This window comes from Talpa occidentalis, unplaced genomic scaffold (assembly GCF_014898055.3).
Source record: "Talpa occidentalis isolate TD23 unplaced genomic scaffold, MPIMG_talOcc4v2.1 talOcc4.9, whole genome shotgun sequence".
Lineage (NCBI taxonomy): Eukaryota > Metazoa > Chordata > Mammalia > Eulipotyphla > Talpidae > Talpa > Talpa occidentalis.
In genome coordinates, this window is record NW_023605305.1 from 109,681,036 (window position 1) to 109,703,006 (window position 21,971).

General features: G+C 54.2%; 1 protein-coding gene across 4 annotated transcripts in view; it reads right to left on the minus strand.

Annotated features, from left to right (window-relative positions):
- SYT6 (synaptotagmin 6) overlaps window positions 1–20,574 on the minus strand; it is a 58,497-nt gene extending 37,923 nt beyond the window's left edge. Inside the window, exons 1-3 of one of the 4 annotated variants that reach the window (XM_054691226.1) lie at window positions 20,412–20,574; window positions 9,754–10,102; window positions 7,388–7,946 (exon numbers count right to left, since the gene is read on the minus strand). In XM_054691226.1, the coding sequence (XP_054547201.1) occupies window positions 7,388–7,946; window positions 9,754–10,102; window positions 20,412–20,574 (1,071 nt within the window). Of the gene's footprint in view, window positions 1–3,203; window positions 4,590–5,962; window positions 6,854–7,387; window positions 7,947–9,753; window positions 11,507–20,411 lie in introns of those variants that run through there. The other 3 variants (XM_054691225.1, XM_054691224.1, XR_005122904.2) reach the window with 3 other exon arrangements.
- Window positions 20,575–21,971: the final 1,397 nt, after the last annotated feature.

A 21,971-nucleotide genomic window follows, 5' to 3' on the forward strand; every position in this document is an offset into this window, starting at 1 on the left:
ACTGCTGGGTCTCTGTCTCCTCGTGCTGATTTTTCCTCTTGTTTCCCAAGTCTTAACGTGACAGCGCCCCAAGGCTCCGTCTGGGGTCTGTTTTTCTCCCCCAAACAGGAACCCAACAGGACTAGTGGCTTTTAACACCGTTTACACACTGACATTGAAATGAATTCCTTCAGCCGGGCACTGTCTCCTGGATTCTGGAGTCTAGATCCAAGTTCCTACCAACATCTCCACACGGATGTCCCAAGGGTGCCACAACTACACGCATTTCGTGCGCACTGAGTCCTGGCCCCTCCCCAGTGGGCTCTTCCTCGGGATTCCTCCCTGGCAAAGGGTGAGTCCCTCCTGAGCTGCTCGGGCTGAAGCCCTGGACTCTCCTCCACCCCGACACCCTAGGCCCATATCCACGGTGTCCACGTTTCCAGACTCCAGCCACGTCTTACACGCCAGCAGTGCCCTTGTCCCTGCCCCCTTGACTCTTTTTTAGGGCCTCCTCCCTGAGGTCCCATCTTTGTCTGGGTGCACAGCTTTCTCCACCTGTCAGCTGCACGGATGCTTCTAAACATTTGACTGTAGCCGCCCCTGGAACCTTCCTTATTCCTTTACCTCTCTGGTTTTACCTTTTCTCTCTCCTTTCCCCTCCCCACCGCCACTTCAGCCACCTCTGACTCCTTCCTGCTCTGAGCAGGCCAGGGGCCTCCGACCCCAGGGCCCTTGCATTTGCCTTTCTCTGCTTGGCTCTCCCTCCTGCTCACTGCAGCAAGCTCTCTCTTTCATTTTTCAAATCTGCTCACTCAGCTCCCTCTTGGGGAGGTCTCCCCTGACCATCCTGGATGACCCTGCAATCCCGTTTTGGAGCCACCCTCTCCTACCCCAACACTCCCCACCACCCTTTCCTGCTTTATTTTCTCTGCTACTTCTCACTCTCGGACACACTTCACTTCACTGACTCACTTGTATATGACGAGGGAACATGAGCCATGAGAACAGGGACTTGGTTTAGCCCTACACTCCTAGACCTAGAGCTCTGCTGGGAAAGCAATTTCAAGGAGAGCAATTTCATTCCAGGAGACCAGCCTTCCTTTAACATGCTGGCCCGGTGGGGGCTTGCACGTCCCCCGGGAAGGCAGAGTTGATGCCCTGTGCCCCCCTCAGCCAGTGAGGCCTTGCATGCAGGACTGGAGCCCCAGTGGACTCTCCACCAAAGAGAATCCAGAAACACACTCCATGACCTCTGACCCCACTTTTCAGCACTTCCTCCTTTTACTGCCATCCCAGCCTGGCTTAAAACTTTCCTTTCCTAGAACTCTTTTTTTTTTTAAAGATTTATTTATTTATTTATACAAGCACTGGGTACAGTCAGAAGCGTGGGAGGGTGAGAGAATTCACCAGAGCCAGAGCGGGGAGCAGAACAGGCAGACTGACGAAATACACTGCTGAGGGGAGCAGCGGGTGTGGCAGGAGAGGTCTGTCGCGCCATGTGGGACCCTCCCCAAGGGCCGGGGATCAAACTGGCGCTGCAGAGGCTGGGGGCAGCTTCGCAGCCCAGCGCTCAACCGCTGCACCACCGGAGAGGCCCTCCCTTCCTAGAACTTTTCCACTCATATCTCATCTAACTCTGATTTCTTGTCTCCATCTCCTCCATCTCTCCTCAACACTTCCGCTCATGGCTTGTAGTAGATCAACGTGCATAAGTGAGCTGTAAGCCTCCCGAACCGCCTGTCCGCAGCGTGTGCCCTGTGTGTGAGGGGAGGGGAGGGCTGAGGCGGGGGTTCAATCTTTGCCACCTTTTACACAGTTCAGCTCAAGCTTCCGTATCCAGCAAGTGCTCAGTGATGAGCTAGCCAGCACACAGTTGACACTCAACAGATGTTTGTTGAATGAAAGAAGGAACGCCAGACTCCATGTCTACAGATAGAATACTGGGGAAATAGCAAAGGAAGCAAGGGTCTGTGCAAGAGATTCCCCCACAATGACCAGCTGTTGGAGAGAGGACACAACCAGGCCACCAAGAGAAAGCAAAACCAGGGCTGTTTTGGGTCCCTGGAGAGCTGCATGACTTCAGGATCTGTTTCTCTTCGTGCCTTGCAACGGACCCTGCAGAGCTGCTGGATTTGATCTCGGCTCCCTGCCACTTTTGCTATGGGCGACACTGGCACATCATTTAACCTGGAAACTTCCTTTCTTTTTTTACATAGAGGGATGACAATAGGGTGGTGGTAAGGATGAGACATGATAAAGTTGGTTGTGCTCTTGGCACCTGGTAGGAGCTCAGGTAATTGCCTGTGTCAGCAGTAAATGCAGAATCTGAAAGGAGGCAGGTAGGAAGGATCTGTCCTCCAGAGGTGGGGGAAAAGGAAGACACCTTCTTGGGGGGGGGCCTCCCCACGGCAGGAACTCCTAAAGGACATTTCCAGAGACTTGAGCAGAGGAGTGATTCTTACTTAGTGTTCAGGGAGGAGGGTGTTTCTGGAAACCCTTCCCAGTGACCGATCATCTCGGGGTTAGGCCTCTATTGTGGAGCCCACCTCCCAGGGGCCAGCTAGCTCTGCTCTGTGCAAGCAAAAGAGCCACACACTTTTTAGAGAAGTGAGTCTCGAGGCACAGAATTTTGAAGCTGGTTTAATACTGCAGAAACTGCAGCCCAGAGAGGGCAAGTCACTTTTCCAAGGTCACACAGAGAATATTTAGCCTCACTAGAAGAAGAAATAAGACAGGAATGAATCACCTACCCAGAACGGGCGGTTTGGGCCTAAGTGGGAGGGGCAGCGACCCACAGGCTGTGCAGGAAGGGAAGACACCAGGAGAATGGAACTCAGGAGGCTGCTCTGTGACGGGGCTGTTCCAGGCATCTTGCATATTTGATTTTATTTACTCCATAGAAAACCAGTATGAGCTGGAGACATCATCATCCCCATTTTACTGATGTGGAAACTGAAGCACAACTGTCCCCAAGGTCTCAAAGCTAGAAAACATAGATGCTAGAATATCTGGGTTTGTTTGTTTGTTTGTTTGTTTTTGTTTTTTAAGATTTATTTATTTATACAAGCACTGGGTACAGTCAGAAGCGCGGGAGGGTGAGAGAATTCACCAGAGCCAGAGCGGGGAGCAGAGCAGGCAGAAGGACCGAAGTACACTGCTGAGGGGAGCAGCGGGCGGCAGGAGAGGTCTGTGCGCCATGCGGGACACTCCTCCGGTGGCCAGGGAGCAGCTGGGGATCGAACCGGCGCTGTAGAGGCTGCGGGCAGCTTCGCAACCCAGCGCTCAACCGCTGCGCCACCGGGGAGGCCCTAGAATGTCTGTTATGACCAAAATCTGACTTCTCTTTATGCAACTCTTCTCGTTCCTAGAGATTATCCCAGCACATAAGGCCTCCTTCCCTCCCTCAGACTCTGAGTCTGGGTTCCCTGGGAGTAGACAGAACACCCCATCACCCCCCCAAACAACACACACACACACACACACACACACACACACACGCGCGCGCTCATTCCGACCTGGCAGGGACCCAGTCAGGCAGGAAGATGGGGGAGTCCACTCACACCCCACGCACAGCCTCCCCCTTCCACCCCTACACAAGAGGGAGAACAGTGACAGGAGCAGTTGAGTGCGCCAGGGTCTGAGGCCTCCGTAGCAATAACTACAAGATTACAGAGACATTAGCGAGCCCCAGTGATGTGGCTCTATTGTAATGATAAATCTACAGCTTCATAGAGAAATAATGAGACTGGAGGCCAAGGGGGGAGGGAAGAGCAGGGTGATTTCAGCCAATGGACCTTCAGGGTGGAGAGAAAATGGCCAGTCCAGCCAGGCAGGAGTGGGGGCAGCCGGAGCCGCAGAGGCAGCTGCTCAGGGCTGGGGTGGATTTGATGAACTCCTGAGATTCCTTCCCACTCCTGAGCTTCACGATTCAGTGCGAGCAGAGGCCTCCAATCACCCTGGCACTTCCGGTTTGCCCGATTCTCACCCTTCAGTGCAGTGGGGGGTATATTAGCTCCATTATTGCCCAGGCTTCCTTCCATAACAGCTTGGGGGTGATCAGGCAAGTAAGCACCTTAAGATTTGCAATTAATAAAGAGCTACACTCCCCAGATCATTCCTCCCCTTCGAGCGCCTTGAAACTGCATGTTCAGGGGCTGTGAGGATACAGCACTGTTCCAGGTTTTACTGCAAACCAACCTGAGCACCGGGGCAAGGGTCTGCGCTGGCACAGCCTAGTTCCTCCTGCCAGGACTGAGTCAGATTGTTCAATTTGGCAAGCACGAAAAGCAACAGGGACAGCACCCAGGGCTCCTGGGACCTCAGAGCAGCCTTCGGAGCCCCCTTTCAACATCTTGACTCTGCTCCAGTCCAGACTACCTGCTCCATGATTAATCCCTGCCATTCCAGACACAAACCACCTGCCTGCACCACAGCTCGGAAGGAATCCACAGGCTAAGCGGTCTCTCCCCGCCAGGCCAGTAACTTCATCCAGCTCTCACTGTACTTTCCTTGTGCCCCAATACATAGTTTTAACTCAATTAACCGAACCGTTGGTCATTTATCAAGGATGTGCTGAGCTCCGACGCTTGCATAAAATGGCAAGTTCAACCCTGAGGGAAAATACAAGAGAAAGTCAAACATGGAGCACAAGTCGTTCCTGAGCCACTGGGAGGGCTTTGCAAGATGGACTATGCTTCGAGATACAGATGAGGCACGTGGAACAGATCTGGAAGAGCATTTGCTTTGATAGGTTTGGGCCAGGCAGAGGGGTGGGGGGAAGGCCAGCCTGGTGAAGCTTGTGAGCAAAGGCAGGACTGCGGAGTGTGTTCAGGGAGCAGCCCGCTGGGGCTCCAACTGGGGCTCCAGGAGTGGAATCTGGCAGGCAGCACAGAGGAGAGCCAGCTGTCCTCATCTGTACGCCTCCACTGTGCTGGCTGCAAGATTTTGTACACACCGAGTACTCAGTTGTCCCCAGCGACTGTGACTTGGGCCTCTCTTGCTCCCAAACAATTAAAATTTTAAAGTCAGCACCAAAAAAACATGTAGAGGTAGCAGCCTTCTTATTTCTCAGCCTGAGTTCTCTCCTGCCTGGATGACACGTCAGCTCCTGAGAGCCGGCCACCGCAGAGGCTGGGCATTGGAGGGTCCCAGGGGCCTCCCCTAGGTAGGGGTCCTCTGGCTTAAACAGACGACAGCCAGACAGGTCACCTCGCAGCTAAGTTTCACAGGCTCCTGGGCCCAGACTTCCTCTGCTCCTGGCTCCACACTTCCCCTTCCTCGCTGTCGATGGAGATACACATACCAGTCCCCGCCTAGCTTAATCCCTCCCACCCAGGAAACATCCCTGGCTGTATATGTATATGGTGCCTGCTACTTTGCATCACTAGCTACTGCACAAACAGATTTTTGCCTCTATGATTATATTATGAATTCTATGGGCCAAGGAGGGCATCTTCTGCTTTCCCCCCATTACTGCCACCATGCCCCCAGTGCCCGGCACAGCATTCTGCTTAGGAGATGTAAAAAGCTATAATGGCACTGGCTGAGCTTGGGGAGGATGGTGAAGACTTGTGGGTGTTCTCTGGAGGATCTGTTTTTCTTTTGAAGCTGGCTGGGGTGGGGGCAGGGTGAAAGAAGAGCTGGACAGCCACCCCATGTAGTTCCAGGATCTAGGAAGTCAGCATCCAGGTGAGGGCTGTGTCTGGTGCAGACAGTCTGTTCCAGGACTGAGGCTTCCACTGGCGCTGGGAGCTAGAGGACCAGGAGGCTGAGCTCTGCTCCTGGAACTTCTGGGCTTGGCCTCAGTGTGAGGAGGATGAGCTGCTTTTCTCTCCCTGCACTTGAAATGAACCTACTGCCTGATGAGGCCGCATGGGGAGAGCTGCACAGATGTAAACTTGAGCGTGATTTATGAAGCCGGGCTCCTGGACTCGGGGCCGGCACACAGCTGCTGCTCCAGCCCGCCCCGTCTGCCCGCCCCGTCTGCCCGCCCTGTCTCCCTGGCCGTCGCTGGTGCTGTTTCTGGGGATATTTCAGGAAAGCAGCAGTGGGGGAGGCACTGGGACGTCAATCTGGACGGGTCCAAGTCAGCACCCACTATGAGAATGGGGTGTCCCAGACGCTCCTCCTGGGGGCAGAAACGGCCCACCAAAGCCTTTTCTCATTGAACAAATCAAGATGCTTCCCCTGTTCTCACCAGAGCCAGGCTGATCTTTCCCCACAGATTCAACAGAGACACTGAGTACTGATGCCCAAAGGGAGGGTCTGCAGACTGAGTGGGGTGACCTGTGCCCCACAGAAATGGTGCAAGATATACCCAGCACTCAAGGTGCCAGACGCAAGGTCACTGGCGCTTGGTGGAGACACCCTCAGGGTCACCATCTACTCCCAGAGGCAATTGCACAGCTTCCTCAACAACTACCGTGGAGCGCCCTGCTCCAAACTCTCCCAGTCTCTGCCAAGCTCTCCTCCCTTCCCCCAAAAGCCAACGGGAGCTTCACAACTTGAAACCTTCCCTGGTTAATCTGAGTTGATGCTGAGCAGCCCAGCACCCGCCTCCCCTGTGTGGATCAGCCGGGTCTCCTTTCAGGCCCACTCGCGTGGGCAGGCAATGCCTAAGAGAAAGGACACTAGTGCTGCTCACTGAGCAGCAGGCTCCGGGCACACAGCAGGAATGCTTTGCTCCTAGAGAGAGGAGTCACCGTGCGTCTTGCTTTGGCTGGTGAGATGTGAGTGAAAGTGTGTCACTTCTACGTGGGAGCCTTAAGAAATTGTGATTTGCTGCATTTTCTTCCATCTGGGGTGGTAACATGGAGATGGAGCCTCTGTCGGCTTGAATTTCTGAGTAACAAGGTGGCATGGTGCCCCAGCCAGGCTGCAAAGCACATGTAATATGAGTGAGAACTATGCACTGGTTGCTATAAGCCACCAAATCCTAGGAGTGTTTGTTGCTGCAGCATAACCTGGGCCATCCTGAGGAATATAGCCTGTTCCCGATCGACTATTTATCCCAAACATTAACGCCCTTGGAAGATGCTGCTGTCTGATTCAACCTACAAGTCTGCTCCATTCTTACCCATGATTAAAGAGATAGATATGATTTTATAGAAGGCAAACCTGAGGCTTAGCATGTAGAGAGAACCACCCAGAACATATGATCAGAGCAACAGATATAAATTCCCTCCCCTTCCCGATCTCTTGGGAGTTCTGCTGCCCCGTATCCCAAGCTGGGGCAAAGTACAAGGTCTTTCCTAAGACAGGCTAGACCATTGGTCAGTTTCCAGAGTTGCCCTTCACATCTGGAAAGGCAAAGGCCCATTTGTCTCTAGGGGAGAGAGAAATGGAGACATGTCCCACTCAACCCAGATGTACAAATCCTCAAGAAACCTAGGAACACAGCTGTACTCACACTTGTGGCATACTGGATGTCCTTCCAGATGGAGGTTTCCCGGGACAGGTCAGAGGCCTCAAAGAGGTTGTCCAGGATGACCTCCCCAATCATGTCATGGCGGGAGAAACGGTCGAAATCGAAGACACTGAGATGCAGCTTGCGGTCGGCCAGCTCCTCGTAGGGCACAGGAAAATGGAAGTTCTCATCGAAGGTGGGGTTCAGGGTCTTGCGGTGCACCCGGGTCTGCAGCTTGCATTTGCGGTCGGGCAGGAGGTAGATCTTGACATAAGGGTCAGAGCTGCCGCAAAAGTCCTTGGCAGGGAGGTCGAAGGCCTTCAGGATGCGCACGATCAAGGTCTCGCTCTCATAGTCATAGCGGAGGCTGAAGTTGATCTTCCCGCAGCTCTTGGCGGCTTCAGACTTGGCCTCGTCCCCATCCACTGACTTCTGCTTGTAGAGCTCAGGCTTGATGCGGCCAATGCTGGTGGGCTGCTCCGCCGCAGGTGGCAGTTCATTGCCGTAATCCACGCTGGACACGTGCATCTGCCTGGGCAGGTGGCGCTTGAAAGACGTGTGCCTGGGGGGGGGGGGTATGGTGGGAAGGGCAAAGAGAGAGGAGTGGTCAGGGGTGGGAATGGAGGTGCAGGCAGACACAACTGCTGGTTCCACCTATCTAAGACCCCCTTCTCCTGGTGCTTGTGGACCCCCTTCTCTCTGTACGCACTTTGTACACAATTTGTGCACGTGTGGTATCTTAATATATGTAAAGTACAGTTGGCCTTTGAACAGCAGGGAGTGGAGGCTCCAACTCCTTCCCCAGCAGAAAATCAGAATAACCCTGGTAGAACTCTACGCTCCCTATCCATGAACTCAGATTCAACCAACCAGCATCCCTACAGCTAGCTGAACTCCTGATAGTGGGGACAGAAAAACACCGTGTGTGAGTGAAGCTGCCCAGCTCAAACCTGTATTGTTCAAAGGAGCAGCTGAAGTTGGAACAGGGCCTGGTGTACAGAAAGCTCAGTGTTAGCCACTGCAGCAATTATTATTTTCCATTTTTCTGCTACCTGCACCTAGGCTGTTTCCTAATAGACCCAGCCCTGGGTCCCTGATTAAAACATGTGATTCCTTAGAGAAGGCCGGGTCATTCCCGCTCTCCACGTGAGGCCTCTTCACCATCACGACCACCTCAGCACCACTGCTAACTTTTATCTAGTGTTCGAAGCCGTCTGCATAGGCTAATTGGGCTCTGCCACTTTCTAGCTGGATGAACTTGGTTAAGTTATTTAACCTCTCTGTGCTATAAAATGAGAATAATAATAAAAGGAGCAATTGCATAGGGTCGTGCAATTGCTGTGAGAATGAAATTAATTCAAACATATAAAGTGCTTAGAAGAGTCGATTATCAAAAGGATTCTTTCATTGGCTCTTCACGGCCATCTTGAGAACCACTAGCCGTACTTTGCAGTTGGAAAATGTGGGGTTTTGGAAAGGTGAGCAACATGCCCGAGGTCACCCAATCAACTCTGGGCTATGACCCTCGCACTTCCCTTTCTGGCCTCCAATCTACAGATCCAGCTTCCTTCCCTGGAGCTGTTTCCCCAGGAGACCTTGCAGGGACCCAGGATCCACTAGATTCCCAAGTTTTCAATAAATCCAGCGCCTCCTCTCGGTATACACCCAAACTTCAATGTGTGTCTGAATTGAATAGTTTTTGTCACTGTGTGGTTATTTTTTTGTTTTTGCAATTAAAAAATGCCATGCATGTAACTGCTATCATGTGCAGAATTGTTAAAGGTGACAGAGGAATTCTCATCCTCAAGATGTTAGGGATCAAGTCCCTCTTCATCTCCCCTGCATGGCAGACTCCATCCGCGAGGCTTTATTGCCATATCCCTAGACACGCTGGGAATTCCTAAGCCTCTGGGCTCTTGTCTAGTCTCTGCCTGAAGTTTTCCCCACCCCCTAAATTTTTACCCCCATACCCCAGTGCTCACCCCATGCCGAGCACCCCACTTCAAAGACTCCTCTCCTGAAGCCTTTCCTGGTGCCCGCCTTCTTGATGACCCCCCACCATCGGCAGCTCATCTGGTCCACGGCCATGTGCAGCCTGACTAAGCTCAGGGGCATGGCCTTCACGACGGCGTCCCTCTGCAGAGCCTCGGCCGCACCTGACAGCCACACAGCGGCGCTGACTGCTGACACCTTCTCGGTGCATCCCCCACCCCCTACCCCCGTCAGGGCCCCACACCTGTGGCCTCCAGCCCAATCCACGTGTAATCTCACTCATAATCACTCAGGCCTCTGACCCTCACAGATTGGGCTCTCGTTGTGGCTGGAAGGCTCCAAGGCGGGGTGCAGGGCCAGGGAGGGGGGGGCCTCACCTGGTGGACGACGCCGGCTCTGTGGTTTGTCGCTGCAGCCGCGTGTGACGCATGATGTGCTCCTTGACCGACATCTGCACCTCGGCCGGGATGTCCGGGGACGTGTGGCTGATCTTCACGGCCGTCTCCAGGAATCCCAGGGCGCCGGGGTCCTTCAGCTTGTCCGCCATGTTGCCTCTGGAGCTGGGGCTCTGGAGGGGCTCCGGGAGGGGGTTAGCAGAAGAGGGACTGGAGGCCTCCTTGCCCCTCCAGGGCATCCAGCACAGCTTCCAAAAAAGAAAGAGAAAAACTGCCACCAGGGCCAGGCCACACACAATAACCACCACGGCGAGGAGGCTGACGGAGGTGCCTGCTCTCAGCGCGAGCCAGGCGGGGGGACAAGACAGACAGAGGCGGGGAAGCGGGCCGGGGTGTTGGAAGAGGGGCACACAGAAGGGACAGAGACGGAAGAAGAGAAAAGAATGATCATGAGAAAGCTGCCCGGAGGAGGGAGGCGGCTTCAGGGCCGACGCGCCAGAGTCCACTTGGTGAAACAACTGAGGCCTCGAGGGCACCTCAGACTGATTCTCCAGCGTCGCCCCCTCCCCACCATGGCCAGCCCGGGGAGCACCTGGGCCCCCTCCCTGCTGCCTACCAGCACGTGCACCGCGGAAGGGAAAGTAATTTAAACAGCAGCCGAAGCAAATGTGCAAATTCGTGAAGCGTTCACATTTGGATGCCTTTTGAATTTCTATTAGAGCTGCTACTGTGGCCAGCCTGGCAGCAGCCATCCTTGCACACAGCTCTCTTCCTCAGCAGGCTGCGAGGCCTCGGGGGCCAGAGGCTTGGCTGAACTCCGCTTTCTCCCTTGCCCCACCTGTGCCAAACCCACAGCAGTAGCTCAACATGTAGCTGTTGAGCTGATTTGAATGAGATTGAATCCCTGCTCCTGGAGGGCAGGGATTAGGTCTACTGGCTTGTCTGTGCTCCCAGGACTCTGCACATAGTAGGCCCAATAAACCCTTGCATTAAATTGGAATCTGATCCACACAGTTTATTTCAAAGCTAAGGGCAAATGATTGCTACAGCTATCCTTTTCCATCCCTGGGGCAGTTGGAGAGCATTGCTGTAAAACTGGTATTTTTGAATGTCACGGTTGGGTCAAGGGCGGCCACTCACTGTCCCAACCCTACACCACCCGCCTCCCCAGGATGCCCATGGTCCCAGGAGAGCTGTGAGGGATGCCTCCCTTTGGGAGAAGTTAAACAGTCCCTGCTCTGCCTTTAGGAATGGCCCTCTGGGCCCCAGTCCCCTTGTTCTGAGAGGTCAGAGGCTTGAGCCAGCAGTACACAGGCAGGCTCTGCACAGGGTCACTGATGGACGAGCCAGCAGAGGTGTCTTGTTTGGTTTGCACGGTGATTGAAAAGTTGAGCAATTCCACCGTCACCACCACACCACATGTCTGGCTTCTCTGCAAACGGCCAGAGGACTCGGCAGCTGGACTGGAGTCCTAGGTGTGGGGTTGGCGCCAGGGTGGAAGGCTGTGTCCTCACCAGCTCCACTTGCTGTTCCCTGTCTGGCCCCTGCAGACCTGTATATCTGCAGCCCCTGGATTATCTTGTCTCCATGCTCCATGGTTCTAAGAAAATTTCCCATGAGTCTTGAGGCCAGCAGTGGGGTCAGAGCGGGGACTGGCCTGGAGCCACAGATTGGTAGAGGCAGAGTCTGGGCCAGGGCCCCTGTGTGCACTGCCCACTGTCCCAACCTGCCTGTCTCTGATTAATCCTTGAACCCTGTGTTTGTACATTTGTCTAACTCGGGGCCTGTTATAGAACTGGCACATGGGAATGAAAGAATGGCTCACAGAAGGACCAGAGCGATCATTCAGCCAGCGTGGCCCGAGCACCTGCTTCATGACAGGATTTAAGCCAAGCGTGGGGTACAGAGATGCGCGGGTCCCCACTGAGGCTTCAGAGATTCCTGACAGCACACAGACCCCAGAAAAAGCTGTCATACATCCAGAGGAACCTGAGAGGGAGGTGAGAACATCAGCCATGCTCTCCAGGGAGCCAGCACTGCCTTTCAGCTCCCCGGATGCAGGGTACCGGCCTTGATCACACACCACCTTCATGATAAGGAAAACAACAGAGAATCCTCAAGTCCTTACTTAGCCATTTATCCCAAGCGCCAGATCTCTGCACAGATTTTTTTTTTAGATCTTTTTAAGATCCACCAAAGGATCTGGGATTGGTCCTTCATCTGGAAACTGCCAGAGAAAGCTGATCTAATTTAACTTTTAGATTAAAGGTCTCCAATGTGGTGTGTATGCATCCCCAGGCACAAGAGAGAAAAAGATCAGATTATTTATATATATATTTTTTAATATACATTTTATATATATATAATTTAAAAATAGGAAACCAAAATTTTAATACACAGGTTGAATATAAAATACTATAGTTGAATATAAAATAGTTGAGTAAAAGAAATGATAGTATTTATTATTAGATTTAGTCAGATTATTGAACATTACTATGTCAAGGCACAAATTGCTTTTAAAGTTTTCAGTCATGTAACACTGCCCAGGGGAACAGGTGTGATTATTATCCTCATTTTGCAGATGAGGAAACCGAGGCACAGAGGGCTAAATAGACTGGCCAGGGACACACAGTAAGTGACGGGATGGAGGTCCCAGCCAGGCAGCTCAGCTCTGCAAACCCCCCGGAGACATACATACATATGTATAAGGAGGCAACATGTAAACATGTATGGAGGTATTAGATCAAAATAATTTTGGGCTGTTAGGGGTTCCTGATCTAAATGGTCTGGAGACTGTTTCTTTATCCCCCTGGGGCTCACCAGGAAAGTGACCCAGTTCTTCTAAGAACCGGCCATCTCCAGACCTCTTCTCTCTCTTCCCAGTTACAGCTGTTCTGGTTGCATCCTCTGCATTATGAGTCACCTTAAAACAAAAGGTATTTCTAGGGCTTTGCTTTCCTTTGATCATACATCTTACTTGTTCTGGTAATAATTAGAATTTTAATGAGAAAGGGGGAGAAACAGGGGGAATCCAGAGAGCATAGAATGCATTTAAATGTTCCGTCTGACAAAAAACTGAATTCATAAATGAGCAGGGAAGTGGGGGGAAGGGGTGGGCCAAGGGAATCAAATTTTCTTCTGTGTGGTTGCTTTTTGAATGCTCTTCCACGTGACCCCAGCTGTTGTTCCTCGGAGCTGTGATCAGGGGAGGCAGAGTATGGATTATTGGGGATCGGCACCCAGCGCTCAGTTCTGGTTATATAAGACCAAGAGGTGCTTCTGCCTGGAGAATCTTCTTCCAGGGCCTCACACAGGCAGATGCAAGAACTAGGCCCTGAGTGGGTTGGCTCTCGAGAGGTGAACAAGGCTGGTAAGAGTATAATTAGGTCCCAGTTCGGGGCAACTGCAAAGGACTAGCCCCTTTAAAATCACTGTCTGGCCTTGAACTTGGTCAGCCCACACAGCCTGGGGAAGGTGAAGTAAGGCTGGGAAGGGGCGTAGGTTCCCATAAGGCCAGAGGATTGTGCAAAGGCCCAGATGACCTAAGAGATGTGCCTTAGATTTACTCCAGGTCCGCGAGTAAATCATGGAGCACAAGAAACCTTCAAACCTTTGTCCCATTCTGTCTTGTTTGAATCTCAACCCTGCGAGGCACATAGAATTTTCATGGGCAACTCAGTCACCTTGTGAAGCCTGACCCTGTGCTCTCCCTACTTACACCCCACACCAGCCTCACGATGAGAGAGAGGCTGCCCTCCGGTTAAGAAAGACACGCTACTGAAAAAAGACACAGTACTAACAATTGTGTTCTCCCTCCTTCTCTCCTTTCCTCTTGATTTCTCTCTCAGTCTGGAGAGGAAAAAAACATTGCCCTAGAGTCAGACTGGGCTGCTTCAATGTCCCTCTCCACTGCCGAGGAGCTGTGTGATCCTGGCAAGCTACTCAATCTCTCCGAGCCTCTGCTTCTGGCAAAATGGGTATAATAATAACTACCTTATGGGTCATTGTAAGGTTTAAATATTAAAAGTCTATCAAAAATGCTGAGGACAGTACCTCGAATGTGGTAAGCAGTATAATAAAATATTAGCCATTTTTATTAGAATTACCTAGTTCTACCCAGTCTGGTTTTGAACAGCCTTTAGTTTTGAAATTTGTTTAGTGGACAAAACACCTACAAGTCATGGCCACTAATAAGTAGAGAGAGCTTTAACTCTATTTATCACAAACCAGAACAGCCTTACAAGCAGAAATAACATGCCTATTTCAAAGGTAGCGAGTTCTCTCTGTCTCTCAAGACAAAATACACACTGTATTAAAGAACCCCCATCTCTGGGTTTTTTGGTCAATACTCATTCGCTTGTTATTTGTCCACTCGTTTTGTCGTTACTGTCACTGGCCAGCTGGTGAACAGGAGTGAGCCTCAAAGGAACAAGGAGGAAATCAAGAATGAAAACTCTACAATTAAGAACATCAGCTCTGCTTTTGCAAAGTTTTCTTGAAAATTGGGGAAAGAAGTTCATTGCTCAGTGATAGATGTGAAACATCCCCATGCAGGTGTCACAGCGGTGTAGCGTTCCATGAGTACCAGGCTTGGGAAATCATATTGGCCAATTACCCGGCAGCCTTCGGGTAAGCAAAGGATTCACAGAAACAGCCCCAGTGACCCGGCTTCTGGCCCTGGCTGGCCAACTCCAATCCACCAGGTGCGCAGACACGGAGCAGACCTCTCAGGTGAGTACTAGCACCAGAAGGTTCTGGGAACATCCATATTTCTGAATGTGTGACCTTGAGCAAGTGACTTAACTTCTCCAAATCTTGGTTTTCTCTTTTATTTCATTGGGGATTCTAATGATCGCTACTTCTGAGAATCATTGTGAATATTAAATAAATGATGATATAGAGCACAGTGCTGTACATGGTGACTGCACCCCAAATGGAAATTGTTATTCTTCATATGTTACGTTTTTGAGGGATAATTGTTTACTGCATACAGGCAGGACCCAAGCGGGGCCCTCTGAGGCAAGGAAGGTCGGGACACCAGCCTAGAGGACAAAGTATCTGAGCTACCTCAGACCTTTCTTCTCCCCTAGGAAAGTAAGGTGCCCCTGAAAGAGATCAGGGCAGGACCTACTTGTCTCCATAAATGGGACTGTCAGGCAGGAGCGATGGCTCACAGCCTCCCTCTCTCCCTGGAAAATGCCGGGTTATTAATTAGCAACCAGGACTTTCTAATCTCCCTTACCGACATGTCTCCAAAGACAGAGCCCTGATGCCCCCTCCCCTTCTCTCCACCCACCATGTTAGGATTCATCAGCGGGTCTTATCACTTGCTATTGTTCCCATTTTTCTAATGGGCTTCCATGTCAGGAAAATCCATTTTGTAACAGAAACAAGCATGCTCACTAACAGATTGTAATTGAAAAGATAAACTAAGGACAGGAAGGAAGAAGGAAGGACCAATTTCCCTGCTCCCCACAAAGCTAAAGAAGGCTGAATTCAAGGCCTGGGGTAGCTGGTGGGGGCTCAGAGACAGTCAGTCCCCAGCTGTGCAGAGCGGAATGCTCGCTCAGACGCAGACGAGAGACAAGCACAGACAACAGAGAGGCAAAGGCCAGAGAGCCTGGAAGGATTAGTGCCTGGTCCAGGAAGGGTGGAGACTCTTATCAGAACCACTAATATAAATGGCAATCTTGCTCGTTATTCATTCCTACGTAGCAAGCACTGTGCCTGCTTACATTCGCTCATCTAATCTTTAGAGCCTCCCTAAGAAACAAGCATTCATCTCTCCCAGAAAAGTTGACTAAGTCAAGCGATATTAACTAGACTCTTGAGTCAGTGCTTGGAGCCTGACAGGAGTCAGGTTGACCCAAAAAAACTATCTAGTGGAAGCCTAGGCAGAGAAGCTGGGGGGCGCATTTCTCAGTTTTGAATAGGGGGTGATGGGAGACATCCAAACCCTCTGAGCCCGGGGAGAACCCTCTGAACCCTCTGAATCTCAAGCAGCTTCTCATCCCTCATCTTATTCTTCTCTCCTGCAAAAAAGCAGACACTGCATGTTACCCAGCAGCCACCCCACCAACACCAACAGCCCCGGAAAAGTATCCTTCAGAGACAGACCTGAGAAATACCTGAGCGGGGTGTGGGAAAGAGTTAGGAGAAACAGGATTTTCTGTTCTGGGGCACGCAGATGTGCCCCATTAATAATAAGCTCTGCCATCGCTTGTAAATGTATTAGGAGAAACTGGTCTAATTAAAATCCAGGGTTGGAGAGAGGGAGAGTAGAGAGTTTTCCCTTCTTTAGTAGAGAGCTTCCTTTCCTTCTTTCATAGATCCAGGCCAAGCTACCGATGGGGATAATTAGCAGAATCCAAACAGAGAAGGAATTAATGCTCCTGAAAAAACTGATGAGGAGAGACAATGCTGGGCTAATTACGGCCACACCAAGCTTTATGACTGGGCACCCACTTCCACAGTCATTAGGGGATTCAGAGATAAATCGGAGACTAATGTGGAGTGTTATATAGCTAATGGAGCGTTGGCATTAATTTAGCAATTATTAGTGTTATTATTTGGGCAGATGGTTACTGCACCCTCCTGCCTCATTGGTCATGTGGCAGGTGGCCTCTGATTGTGGGGATCAAAGCTGGGGGGAGGGGAGGGGCAGACAGAAAGCCGGACAGGTTCTATTCCACCTCCCCATCCCCCTCTGTACCTGCAACCTGTGAAAGAAGAGACCTGTGTGCAGGGCGAGGTGAACAGTCCCATGTCCCAACAGAGACTCTCCATTATACCAGGAGTGTCCCCACTTGGGTGCCCTGCTCACCTCTACTTTCCAAGGCTCCCCAGGTTTTAGTTCCTAAGTGTGGCCCAGTCCCTGCGGCCCAGGAGGCCTCTCTTCCTAAACAGGACCAGCAAGGGGACCCCCTGGCTTTGTCAGGACTTTCTCTGATCCTGCTCTCCCCACTTCCAGACAACCCTAAAGATACTTGGTCTGAACCAGGTGCCTCAATTCCAGTCGTAGTTATTCGTAGCCACAGGTTATACTCCCAGCTCTGATCGGGAGGAGGAACAGTATCCAAAGAGTGAAAAGAGAACACATCTTCAGTACAGAGCTTGGAGGGATGCAGCACCTGGATCAACCAACTTCACTGCTGAAATTCCCAGTCAGCAGGAGAAGAGAACTTCTAGAACTGTCAGTCCATAGCTCTACAACTCCAGGCTATTGGGTCCTGGTTCTAGAATCTTAAAACTCAAGAAACAGTGTGGATTGAGACTATCACCATCACAGGTTCTAAAGGATTGTGCATTGCCTCAAAGAAGACAAAATCTGGAGAATTCCTGCCCTTTTCAGCCAGCCAGGAGAGAGGGAGTGACTGAGTATTCAGTTATAGAAACAGGACTTTTGTGTTTTGATGAAATGCTGTGCAGTTAATTTGCCATCACAAGCAGGAAAAATATTATGTGTCACAGAAGGCCAACTTCAAAGCCAGGCAGCTGAATCACAGAACAACTCCACAATCGTTAGAGAAGTGAACAAGCATCACGTACATGCCAGGGTCACAGGTAAGCCAGAGAACAACTATTCCTGGCTGCCGAACTGGGAGGCACAGGGCAGCTCAGGGTCTCCTGTGAGGTTCCTGCATTTTCTGGAACATCACTGATCCTCTGGGTCCTACCTCAACCCGACATTCTGCAACTTGACCTTCGGGAAACAGTCACTCACTTCCACAAAGCAGATGACAAAAAAAAAAACCAACCAGAGAACTGCCTGTCAGTGTCCACCTTGGGAGGGGGTATGTTAAGAAAGCAGGCAGACCCTTCTTGGCCTTTAGAGTTTTCAAAGAAAAGAGGAACTTTGTTTTCAAGCTGGGACAGTTTGTGTAGAGGTGTTTCCAAATCAGGGTCTGATTGAGATTGCCTGTGCAATTCCTAGCGCAGACCCTAGCGCATGGGAGGGTCTTTGTAGAGGATGATAGAATCTGAATTTCAGTCATGAAGCTCAAGGTGTTACTAGAAATCCCAAGAGCTAGAGACTGAGAGCAGGAGGAAGGCAGGGGAAACAGAATGGTAAAGGCAACTGAGCATGCTCTAGTCACTTGCATTTTTCATGAAACTGCAAATGAAAACCCCAGTGTTTTCTCTGGCTGGAATCTGGATCCAGCCAATGGCTCTAGGAAGTAGGCTAGAGATGGGCCCCAGTCCAGGCCCCAGTCCTGAACCCCACTCCCTAGACCAGGTGTTCACCTAAATCCCCAAGACCCCAAAGCCACTCAGCTACCCTCTTTCTTTTGCTCTGATTAAGGTTCTCCTGCCCCCACCCCTTGCAGGGCCACAGTTTGTCCCTCCAATCCACCCCCCCCCCCCCCGCACCTCCCCAGGGCTTCCTGAGGTTTGTGACTCAGCAGCCAAAGCTCAAGCTCCCCCAGGCTGACAACCCAAACTGAAGCAGCCTGCAGGGAAGCTTACTGATTCATCTGGGTCCTCGGGCTCCTGCTTCTCAGCTTTCTCTCACTCACCCTGATCTTCAGTCTGCCTGTCTAGGTACCTGCCATTCCAGACTGCAGGGTGTCCCCCTGGAGATGGCAGGTCCCTGGTATGGGGACGTGCTACACAAATATACTCCCCAACCTCCATCCCACCCCCCAAGATTTCTGGCTTATGCAGACAAGAGGGGCAGCCTCCATGGCAGCTAGAAATCGACAGGTGTGTTCTCACCTTGAATTGTTACCTTTAGGGTCTGAGGGGTCAGGACCAGCACGACAGGTCCTGCTGGAAATGGATCACCTCACCGGAGAAGAAACGGAAGGGGGATGGAAAGGCCGGCAGGCAGGCAGCCTCCTGGCCCGTGTGTCTGGTGGGATATGGGGGGTTGGGAGGTGTGAGGAGTGATGACACCAGGAGCCAAAGTCTAATAACAATTTCTTGGCCTGATCTACTCTGAGATGCTTCCAGAAGCAGAACCAACCTCTCCAACTTCCATCACTGTGTCACCGTCTAAAAGCACTTCTTTATGTCTAAACTCCGTCTCTTCTCCTGCAGTAATCAACCCATTGACTCAACATTGGCGGGGGCCAGGGGAAGAGCGAGCGAGAACAGCACACCCTAAACCCTCACAGAGCTGAGGTGGGCTGCACCCCAAGGCTGGAGACAGCCCCCTAACACACACGAGCCTCTCTCTGGCCCCCAACTCCTCTCCCCGTCTCTCCCCCCTCCCCAGGCCCTGGCCTAATGACCCCATCCAGCACTAGCCACAACTCTGACTTCTACCCTCAAGTGAAAACGGGGCGCTGGAACCCTCAGCCTCTGCGGACCTTACCCCACCGGTCCCTGCTCCGGAACCGCAGCTCCAGCCCCTGGTTTCTGGTCCCAGGAGAAGCCTGGAGATGAAATTCCCGCCTCTCACGGCCCCTCTTCCCTTTCCCGCGCCGGTGGTGCGGAGCCGCCCTGGCACCCCCGGGCCCGGCGCCTTGGGGGCCAAGGAGGGGTGCAGCCTGCGGAGCCCAAGGCACCCCCGCGCCTGGGTCCTTGCAGGATCTCCCCGCCCCCACCCTGCATTCCCTCGAGGCCCCGCGCTGCCCCGGCCCCTCCCGGCCCTCCCGACCTCCCCCCGAGGGAAGCCCCCCAGACTCCCTCCTGCCGGGACCCCCAGACGTCGGGGTCGGTCGGGACAAAGGACCCGGCTGCAGCCCGCGAGCGCGGCCACGCGGCGCCGGTGCCGCAGGTAGATGCCCGGCCCGCCCGCGCCACGCGGCCCACCCGCCGCCCCCAGGCGCCTCGGGGACCCCGCAGCCGCGCGCCGCCCGGGGCCCGGGGCTCGCGCTCGGACTCACCGGCTCCGGCGAGCTCGACTCGGCTCGGCGCCCGCCCGCCTGGGCTCGGGGCGCCCGGGAGGCGCCGGCTGCGGGATCGGCGCGGCCCGGGCAGGAGGCGCCCGCTCGGCGAAGTGGGCGCGGGCACCGCTCCGCGCGCCCGGCCTCGAGTCCGAGTGAGTCAGAGAGAGGCCGAGGCAGCGAGTTATAGGGGTGCAGGGGGTGGGGGAGGGATGCCGCGACGCCCTCCCCCACCCCGCCCCCCGCCCCCCGCCCCGCGCCGAGACGCAGGCGGCGCTCGCAGCCCGAGAGGCGCCCGGACGCCCAGCGCCCGTGCCAGGCGCAGACCCAAGTTTCTCCCTGAGAACCGCGGGGGGCTGGCGCCGCGTTCCTCGAGAGAACAGACGGACGGACAGACAGACCGACGGGCGGGTCCCGGACATCCCCGGAGAAGCGAGTTACTTCCTCGGGCGGGATGTCCCGGCCGCCCGCTCGGTGCCCGGACCCACCCCGGCAGGTCGACCGCAGGGCGAGCCCGAGGCAGGAGGGACCCCGAGGTCCCCGGGGGCGCCCGGCCCCGCGAACCCGGCTTTCCGCGAGCCCGCGGGGTCAGCGGGAGGGGCCGCGCCCCCCACCCCGGCCCTCGCCCCCCACGGCCCCCCGCGCGCCCGGTCGGCCGCGGCCAGGGCACTGGCTGGCCCGGGTTCCGAATCCAAAATTCCGAGCCGAACTTCTCTAAGTTCCGGGGCTCCTGGGGTCAGGGTTTGGGGGAGGGGGCTCAGCCAGGGGGAGAGCCTAGAAGGGGGGCGGGGGGCTCGGGGGGCGCGTTACCTGCGTCGGCCGCGCTCGGGCTGCGCTCCGGGGGCTGCAGCGCGAAGCTCCGACAAGTCTCCTCGTCCAGCCCGGGAGGGGGCGGCCGGGCCCGGCACAGCGAGGCCAGGACCGCGAGCGCCTCCTGGCACCGAGGCCCCCCGGCCCCCCACTCCCCGCTCATGCCGGGCACCCCGGCCCTCGGAGCAGGCGCCGGAACCCGCGGCGCGGCGGGACTGGGCGGGGCGAGGCCGCCCCGAGAAGACCCTCCCGCAGCAGCCCCCTGCGGCTCGGCTCCGCTTTTAACCACTTCCCCGCAGGGTCCCCGCCCCTCACGTGGCACCCCGCGGCAGCTGGCAAGTCTGGCGCCTCCCGGCCGCCCCCTCTGCGCGCCGGGGCCGGCCCGAGGCCGGCGGGTCCGAGGCGGGGAGCCGCGCTGCCCCGCGTCCCGGAGGGCGCAAGGCCCCGGGGACAGCCTGGGAGCCGCGTTCGCTGCCTCGTGTGACCTTGGGCCTCTGCGAGCCTCAGTTGTGCCCCCGAGAAAGGAATAAAATAATTAAGAGTGCTTCCCGGGCTGCTTGGGGGTCTAAAGATCGTGTTTATGAAAACACTGGGTACATTGCCACCTGCCACACATTGGCGCAAAATAAATCAACCCATTACAGAAAGAAGGGTGGCTGGCCAAGGCACCTGACGCGGGAAGTTACTCAGACTTGCCCCAAGACTTGCAGAAGACCCTAAGTCTGAGGGGCGATGCCAACTGCAAAAGACTTTCTGGGCCCCGCAATCCTGCGGTCCGTGGTACCCGCACGTTGCTATGGCGACTGGAGGCAGCGGCCGTCTCTCTCCATGGCAACGGGAGGGGAAAGTTTCTGACGAATAGGAATCAGGGGGCATTTCTGGAGGGCGCCCTGTTCCAGCCAGACCCACCTCCCGCAAAGATGCCATCACCACGAGACATAATGTATCTTTCCGTTAAGCATAAGATGGGCCAGAAAGACCGAAGCAGAAACGTGAGGACGGAGGCCAGGCTTGGGTCAGAGCGCCCCTCAGGACCTGTGCTGCGAGGTCCAGGAGCAGGTTGGCTGGGGAGCTCCGACATGCTCTGCTCTGGACATCAATGGGTCCCCAAAAGGCGCGCGCCCTCCGCCGGCCCGCGGGTGGTCCCTTCCTGCGTGAGGCTCCCCTGAAGTCCGTTTGCCTTCCCGGAGCCTGGAAGGAAACTTTAGCTGGAACCCCCGGGAGCTGCGGGGCTGGTGTGTACCCGGGTGGGGGAGAATGGTTTTTCCTTCTTAATTAACACGCTAATTGGAAGTGGCTGGGCGGTGACTCACGTTCCGGAGGGAGGAGATTCGTAGCTCCAGCTCCCGGTCTCCACCGTGCGCCATCTGCACCAAGCGCGCTAGCCGGCCCTGGGACTCAGAGCTGGTAGCCGGGCACAGAGGCCAGGGGAGTCTGAGAGGTCCCTGGCCCAACCAGGCGGTTCTTCCTCGCGGGACGCGCTCCTTGGCTCTGTCCACGGTACTGAAGGCCCAGTTGTTACAACTGCCGCGTGGCACAGGATGAGGGAAGGGGTTGGGG